This window comes from Furipterus horrens, unplaced genomic scaffold (assembly GCF_987537825.1).
Source record: "Furipterus horrens unplaced genomic scaffold, mFurHor1.1.pri manual_scaffold_2, whole genome shotgun sequence".
NCBI lineage: Eukaryota > Metazoa > Chordata > Mammalia > Chiroptera > Furipteridae > Furipterus > Furipterus horrens.
The window spans coordinates 9,488,298-9,497,277 of NW_028327172.1; the positions used below are offsets into that span (position 1 = coordinate 9,488,298).

At 37.6% G+C, this 8,980-nt stretch overlaps 1 protein-coding gene across 1 annotated transcript; it reads right to left on the bottom strand.

The window, feature by feature from the left end:
- Positions 1-5,005: 5,005 nt before the first annotated feature.
- LOC150017757 (olfactory receptor 5B3-like) lies at positions 5,006-5,944 on the bottom strand. The gene has a single exon (XM_090267507.1). It carries the CDS (start codon positions 5,942-5,944, stop codon positions 5,006-5,008), a length of 939 nt encoding a protein of 312 aa, XP_090123633.1.
- Between the last annotated feature and the right edge of the window lie 3,036 nt (positions 5,945-8,980).

The following is an 8,980-nucleotide window of genomic DNA, read 5'->3' on the forward strand; positions in this document are numbered from 1 at the left end:
GGTGAAAAGTACAGTCATATATTTTAAAAGTGGGGAAGGAAACCTGGGCAGCATTCTAGGCCCAGAGAAGACCACACAGCTCATGGTTCCAGAGCTGGGGAAAAAAGAGCCACTTACCTCTGACAATGAAAACCAGTGGGTGTGGGGATGGAGGGAAAAACTGTAGGTCTCTCAACAGTCAGCTTATTTAGTATGGGAATTGAGAGAAGTGCCTGGAAAAGGGGCAAGTGCTGGGCAAGCAACATTGTTCCCGCTCAACCCACCCTCCCGTATACAGTGCCAAAACCGAGTGAAATGGGTCGCCCTGCACTGACCAATAGCTAAGGCTCTTCCCCTTACAACATAACAGCTGTGACAGCTCTACCTAAGACACAGAGGCAAACACAAGAGGCTGTCAAGTTGAGGAGACAGAGAAGTATGGCCCCATACAGGGGGCAGATCAAGGTTCTAGTGGGAGAACTGACTGATGAGGAGATAGCCAACTTAACAGATGCAGAGGTCAAGACACTGGTGATAACAATGCTCACAGACTGATGGACAAAGTTAAGCACGACAAACGTGTAAGGGAAAAAGTGAAGGCTATGCTAAGTGAAAGAAAGGAAAACCCTATGAACCAGTGGTGAAAGGAAGAAAACCAAGGTTCACATCAACAATTTGGAACATAAGGAAGAAAAAATCAGTCAACCAGTACAGAATGAGGAACCAAGAATTGAAAAAAATATTAGAAGAGGCTTAGAAATCTCTGGGACAACTTTAAACATGCCAACATCTGAATTATAGGGGTGCCAGAAGAAGAGAAAGAGCAAAAAATTGAAAACTTATGTGAAAAAATAGTGAAGGAAAAGTTCCCAAATTTGGTGAAGGAAAGAGACATACAAGTCCAGGAAGTACACAGAGTCCCAAAGAAGCTAGACCAAAAGAGGACCACACGAAGACACACCATAATTAAAATACCAAAGGTTAAAGATAAAGAGAGACTCTTAAAAGCAGCAAGAAAAAAGAAGAGAGCTATCTACAAAGGAGTTCCCATAAGACTATTAGCTGATTTCTCAAAAGAAACTTTGCAGGAAAGAAGGGACTGGCAAGAAATACTCAAAGTGATGAAAAGCAAAGACCTACAACTAAGACTAATCTATCCAGCAAAGCTATCATTTAGAATGGAAGGGCAAATAAGGTGCTTCCCACACAAGGTAAATCTAAAGGAGTTCATTACCATCAAGCTATTATTATATGAAATGCTAAAGGGACTTATTTAGGAAATAGAAGATCAAAACTATGAACATTAAAATGACAACAAGCTCCCAACTATCAACAACAGAATCTAAAAAACAATAAAAACAAACTAAGCAGACAACCAGAGTAGGAAAAAAACCATAGGTATGGGGATCATTTGGAGGGTTATCAGCTGGGAGGGAAAAGAGGGAGAAGAGGGGAAATAGTGCAGGGAGTAAGAAGCATAGTTGGTGGGTGCAGAATAGACAGGGGGAAGTTAAGAATAGTTTAAGAAAGGGTAAAGCCAAAGAACATATGTGCATGACACATTGACATGAACTAAGGGGGTAGGGTGGGATTGCTGGAGAAAGGGGAGGTGCTGGGCAGACGGGAGCAAAGGAAAAGTAAATTGGTACAACTGTAACAGCATAATCGATAAAATACACTTAAAATAAAATAAAATGAAAGAAGCAAGACGTCAAGGCTCCTTGTTGTGTGATTCCATTTACATAACAGGAATAAAAAAAAACCTCAATGATTTCTTTTTTTAAATTATATTTCATTGATTATGCTATTACAGTTGTCCTGATTTTTCCCCTTTGCCCCCCTCCATCCAACACCCTTCACTCCCTCAGGCAATCCCCACACCATTGTTCATGTCCATGGGTCATTCACTTAAGTTCTTTGGCTACTCCATTTCTTACACTGTCCTGTAAATTCCCATGCCTATCCTGTAACTACCTGTTTGTAGATAACACCACTATGAACATAGGGGTGCATAATTTCTTTTGAATCAGTGACTCAAAATTCTTTTTTGTTTTATGCTTTTTCTAAATTGTCATTCTTTTACAGCTGTCCCAACTTTACGCCTTTGCTCTCCCTTGCCAAGCCCACCCCTGCTCCCAGAGTCAACCCTCACCCTGTTGTTCATGTCCATGGGTCATTTATACATGTTCCTTTACTAGAGCCTTGCCCTTCTTTCTCCTTTTGTCCCCCTCCCCTCTGGTCACTGTCAGTCTGTTCCCTGTTTCCATGCCTCTGGTTCTGTTTTGCTCATTTGTTGGTTTTGTTCATTAGGTTCCTCCACTAGGTGAGATCATATGCTATTTCTCTTTCACCACCTGGCTTATTTTACTTAGCATAATACTCTCAAGTTCCATCATGCTGTCATGAAAGCTAAGAATTCCTTCTTTCTTTCTGCTGTATAGTATTCCATTGTGTAAATGTACCAGTTTTTTGATCCACTCATTTACTGATGGGAACTTAAGCTATTCTCAGCACTTGGCTATTGTAACTAATCCTGTTATGAATGTAGAGGCACATAGGTTCTTCTGAATTGGTGTTTCACTGTGCTTAGCCTATAATCCCAACAGTGAAATTGCTGTGTCAAAAGGCAGTTCCATTTTTAGTTTTTAAAGGAAATTTCATACTGTCTTTCACAGTGGTGGCACCAACCACATTCCCATCAGCAATGCACTAGGGTTCCCTCTTTACCACATCATCACCAGCACTTGTTGTTTGTTGATTTCTTAATGATGGCCATTCTGACTGGTGTGAGGTGGTATCTTACTGTGGTTTTAATTTGCAACTGTCTGATGGCTAGTGATGTTGAGCATTTTTTCATGGGTCATCTGTATGTCCTCTTTGGAGGAGTGTCTGTTTAGATCCTTTGTCCATTAAAAACAATCTTATTTGCAGTTTTTCTATTGCAGTTGTCCCATTTTTCCTCCATGGCCTTTGTCCATTTTTTAATTGGATTGTTGGTCTCCTGGTGTTGGGTTGTATGAGTTCTTTTTATATCTTGGAAACAATACTCTTGTCTAAGGTATCATTGGCAAATATGTTCTCCCATAGAGTCAGTTCCCTCTTCATTTTGATGATGGTTTCTTTTGCTGAGCAGAAAAATTTTAGTTTGATATAGTCCCATTTGTTTATTTTTTTATTTTTCCCTTGCTCTAAGAGATATATCAACAAAATATTACTAAGTGGAATATCTTAAATTTTACTGCCTATGGTTTCCTCTAGGACTTTTATGGTGTCACTACTTATATTTAAGTCTTTTACGCACTTTGATTTTATTCTGGTGGATGGTGTACATTTTTGGTCTAGTTTTATTTTTTTGCATGTACCAGTCCAGTTCTCTCAACATCATTTACTGAAAAGGCTATCTTTACTCCATTGTAGGTTCATGCCCTCTTTGTCAAATATTTCAAAAAAGTTATATGAAACCATAAATGACCCTGAACAACCTCAGCAACCTTAAGAAAGAAGTAAGTAGATGGGATCACAATACATGATATCAAGCTATACTACAAGGCCACTGTAATCAAAACAGCCTGGTACTGGCATAAGAACAGACACACAGATCAATGGAACTAAATAGAGAACCCAGAAATAACCCCAAGTCTTTTTCTGATTTTGTTTGATGTTTTACTTGCCACTTAGTGATACATCATCTCTAAGTAAAATTATAAAATTGTTACAGATGATTCATTTGCTTATGGGATCCAGGAAATCTTCGTGTCCAAACACTGGAGTGCACACAATGAGTGAGAATGTACATAAAAGTGGAAAAGGAGCTGTGCTTATTAAAATGGACTATATATCTATGTAGAAACTTTATATTAGAAGTGATACACTACAATCATCAATAGTTTATAAATTCAACATATTGATACAATTGACTCAAAGCTTAATTATGTTATTTATTCATTTAACAAATATTTATTGAAAGTTGACTATGAAGTAGACACTTATTTAGGCACTGTGGATCATGTTGTAAACAAAACAGACAAAACCACTGTTTTCATAGAGCGCAAATTCTATTTGGGGAGGAGAGATAATAAAGTGAACAAGTAAATATTCAATAGGTGATGATTCATGACGACTATGAAGAACAACCCAGAGTGCCATGGCCAAGTGACTCAGTTGGCTGGAGTGTCATCCCTTATACCAAAAGGTTGCAGGTTTGACTTCCTGTCAGGGCACACACCTAGATTACAGGTTCCATCCTTGGTAGGGGTGCTTCTCTCTTTCTCTTTCTCTCTCTCTCTCCTCCCTTTCCCCCTCTCTCTCCTCCCTTCATCTGTTTCTAATATTAATAAAACATATTCTTGGGTGATAATTTTTTTTAAAAAATATCATATAGCAAAATGACAATGCGCATGGAAATAAAAATGACTAGTTTACAAAGGTGGTCAAGAAAGAAATCTACTATAGAATAATGTCTAAGCATGAACCTTAAAGGAGTAAGGGACTATTCCACCAAGGAAAGAGCAAGTACAAGTGCCCTGAGGAAACAACGTCTTTGCAGTTGTCAGATTGAAAAATAGGAAGAAAATCAGTGTGAATGAAGTAGGGCAAAAGACTGGGAAAGTAAAAAGATCTTTAAAATCAAGTAGACATAAAACATCAGCATTAACAACTTCAAAGCATTTACAGAAGCAAAATATACAAAATTATTGTTTTCTATTCCAAAATGTAGGTATCCTCCTGGAGCACATGTGTGCACTTTGCTCATGGTCTTCTTTGTGGCCCTATTTTATGTGTATTTGCATTGATATCGTGGACAAAATGCACATAGAATAAGTGAATAACCCAATATCCTTAATAAGGTTTTGGACAAGCAAGCCCCAAGACATATTAACCTTTCTTATTCAGGTACATTTCTGGACATAATGTTTCTTAATTTTAGGACAAGAAACTTTTGACTCGGCAAGGATATTACTTTAGGACCGTAATTTTACTGTGGCCTTAATGGAACAAAGTTACTATGCATTGCACAATATTAAAATCATAACCCTAAAGACAATTTTGCCTCTAAGAGAACCTTCATGAGTGCACTCTTGACTTCCTTGTTCCTCAGGCTGTAGACCATAGGGTTCAGCATGGGGATGATCATAGCATAGAACACAGATGCCATTTTGTCTGTGTCCATGGAATGGCTGGAGCTGGGCTGTAAGTACATTAAGGTGCCTGCCCCATAAAAGATTGAGACTGCAGTGAGATGGGAGGCACAGGTGGACAGGGCCTTCTGATACCCTGAAGATGAGTGCATCTTTAGGATGGTGATAAATATGAATAGGTAGGAAATCAAGATAACCAAAAGTGCAAAAAAGACGTTGATGCCCGCTACATAAACAAGAACAAGTTCACGAGCATACCTATCAGAGCAAGAGAGGACCATGACTGCTGGAATATCACAGAAAAAGTGGTGGACCATATTGGCCTTGCAGAAAGAGAGACTGAATGTGTCCCCAATATGGAGAGAGGCATTCAGGAAGCCACAGACATAGGAACCTATAGCCAGACATGTACACACACCTGTTGTCATGGTGGTGGTGTAATGCAGGGGTTTGCACACTGCTGCATAGCGGTCATAGGCCATTGAGGCCAAGAGGTAATTCTCCACAGTGGCAAAGGCTACAAAAAAGAACATCTGAGCAGCACATGCATTGTAGGAGATGACCTTGTCTCCTAGAAGTAATCCAGCCATGACTGTAGGAGTGACAGCTGAAGAGTAACACAAATCCACCAGAGACAAGTTACTGAGGAAAAAGTACATGGGAATGTGCAGACGAGAGTCCAAGAGAACCAACATTATAATCCCCAAATTCCCAATCAACGTGATGAGGTAGATGAGAGTGAACGTGATGAAGAGGGGGACCTGCAGTTCTGGCTCATCGGTTAGTCCAAGAAGGATAAACTCAGTCACTTCTGTAGAGTTCTCCATCAATGTGGAGGATCGCAAAATGCTCGGTGGCTAGGAGAACAATGAAACAGTGATAAAGAAACTTAAATTGATAAGTGTACATACAACATGTATTATTTCATTATAGCAATAACTTCTATTTCAAGATTCTCCAGATAAAAAATGGGCTTGACAACAAAACTTAGTACGTTAGTTGTATGTAAATTTACATGTTGTTGAATCTGAAGGATCTTTATGGAAAATCTTCTTAATTATTAAGTTTGTAAGTTTGTAAATTGTGATATAGAAAATTAAATAACGTGATGGATGACTTGCCCTGAGTGAATATACCTGTCAATTAACTTTTCCAAAGGTTAATGAAAGCATATATTTGCTTGCTGCTCACCTGCCAGAAACTGCTCTAGACACTTTAAAAGAATATACATTATATGATCTTAAAAACATCATGTCTAATTTGTTTTTAAATCTATTTAAATTAAGGTGCACAAGATGTTGAGTAACATTTTATATACAAACACGTATTAACTGACAAGTAATGCTTTGAACCCAAGCCAGCCTTTGAATCCACAGTAAGCAGTTTCTAAGTCCAGCGGTCTTAATTGTATTTAAATCAGATTGAATTCAACTCAATTTACAGTTACTCCTTGTCTCTATTGACCCAAAACCTGGTGGTTAGGGTTTCATAGTGTAGCAACTGAGAGATATATATGGTAGGAGCATATACAACCAACAAATGCAATTCTGAAGAGAAGGCAAAGCATTCAGTATAGAACTTGTACTCTAGGAAGAGCGGCCTATTAACCCTACTGTTTACTACCTAGGAATCACTAATCCTAACCTAACTTACCTGAACCTTATATACTCATCTGGAAAATTAAGACAGTAATAAGACCCACTTTATTTAGAGTGCTATTGTGAGAATTAAATAAGGTAATTTATTAAAAAACAATAAAATTCTGGGTTTTGTCACAATATTATGAGCGCTAGCTATAATATTACTATTAGGACGGGATGATTGTCTTTATGTTGGTTTGGGACAAAATGGGTGGCAACCTGCAGGCCTTCAAGTGGGCAAGGGTTTTAAAGTCTTAAAGCCTTTCTGGTCAATCTGTCTTTTCTCACCCACTGGGGCCACTGAGAGTTTCTGTGTCTCCAGCTTCTCTAGTTCCTTGTTTCACCCATAGTATAGTCTGCTCCCGCAAGTCCGTGTGAGTCATTATTCTGCTTAATTCTTATTGAAATGCATATTTTAACTTGAAATAGTCCCTTTCTCTTAAATTCATTCTTTCTTCCATTATGGGTTTTTTTAATTCTTTTACTTCACAGTTGTCCCATTTATTTCCCCATTGCCTCCCTCCGCCCCATTCCCATTACTGTTATCTCAGCAGAATCACAGAGGTCGGGTTGAAAGTTCCTTGTTTATGGGCTGTCTTTAGCCTATAGATATAATTTGGTGGCAAATGTTGCGTTGTAAAATATTTTATTTGAGTATATTTTGTGTAGAAACAGTATTTTAAAACTTTTACCCTCAATTTTAAAGGTATCTATGTTCTGCTAACTACTAATATCTTTGTCCTTCTTTCTTTTTAATTTTCTTTTGAAAATTTTTATTAAATTTATTGGGGTGACACCAGTTAATAAAATTTTATTGCAGTTCTATAAATACGTCATCTGTATATTGCATTTTGCATTCACCACCTACAGTAAACACTCCTTCTATCAATATATATTATCCCCTTTACTCGTTTCTACCTCCTCCTAAAACTTTTGCAACTTCACTTCCCAACTTATTTCATGATGACATTGTTTGCCAACCATAATACACAGAACCACTTTTACCATATAGTATGTTCCATAATGAATAAGACTTTATAAGAGTGTGTGTGTGTGTGTGTGTGTGTGTGTGTGTGTGTGTGTGTAAGGTAGGTAGAGCTATTATTCCTACTTGACCATTAAGGAAATTGAGGGTTTGGGAAGTTTTGGGAAGTTATCCGATGCTCTAAAATTACACAGCTTACCCAAGAGAGAGTCAAGATTCAAGAGTTAAATCCACTTTTTATCTAATTGAAAGGCTATGTTTGTAACCATTCAGTGTCCACATATGTAGATGTGCTAGTAATAAGAAACATGAGAGTACAGGGAAAAGTTTAAATGTAGTTCAGCCCTTCTTAATTCATATGAGACACTTCTGTAGTTTAGAAATCATTTCACTCTTTTGCTTTGTTTATTAGTTTTTTCTTATTTTATTTTAACTTAAAATTTTCATTTTTCAATTACAGTTTACATTGTAAAGTATGAGTCTTTGTTTGTTTTTTAGTTCCAATGAGAGGGCCAAAACTTGGTGAACACAATGAAATGACCACTTGATCATTCACAGAATCATCTATATTATTTTTTTGATATTCTTAGGAAAGCAGAAATATGTTTCAGAAGTCCCAGTAAACTCCCTATTGATAAAAATTTTGACATTTATACTCCAATCTAATCTCAGTATTTTAGAAAAATATTAAAAATATCTCTTTGCTTTCCAATAACTAAAAGTAAGTATAGCTGTCCCACTTGCATGAATTCTACTTCTTGCTAAAAACATTCATGGCACATAGATGCTTACCTGTCTGCTGGGAGAGAAAAAATAGTCAGTTCTAAACAGTGAGTCAGAAATCAAGAGATCGGCTGTAGAACAGGCATGAATACGATTAGAGTTGCTGTCACTCAGGTCGCAGTCATAAGGCCCAAAAATCACTAAAGCGGGAAACCAACCATACGTTCTTTTTGTGTCCTTAGCAGAATCACGTACCTCCTTCTTGTAAAATAAACATAATAATATTACCACTGTTGCCAAATTCACAGAACTGCGTCTGTAAATAACAAATAAGAGAAAACTTGTAAAACATCTTAATAAGAGATTCTCATTTTAAAGTCAGTCCGTATGGTGCTTTCCCTGATACGATTGCAGGCTCGTAGCTAATTCTGTGTTAAGGCCTCTAAATACTAACAAGTCCGTATTAATATTCAGATGAATAAATGATCACCAAATGGGTTCAGCTTACGGACTGG

Bases quoted from the DNA above. Each gene is read 5' to 3' on its own strand.
- LOC150017757 (XM_090267507.1), bottom strand. From the start codon at position 5,944: ATGGAGAACTCTACAGAAGTGACTGAGTTTATCCTTCTTGGACTAACC.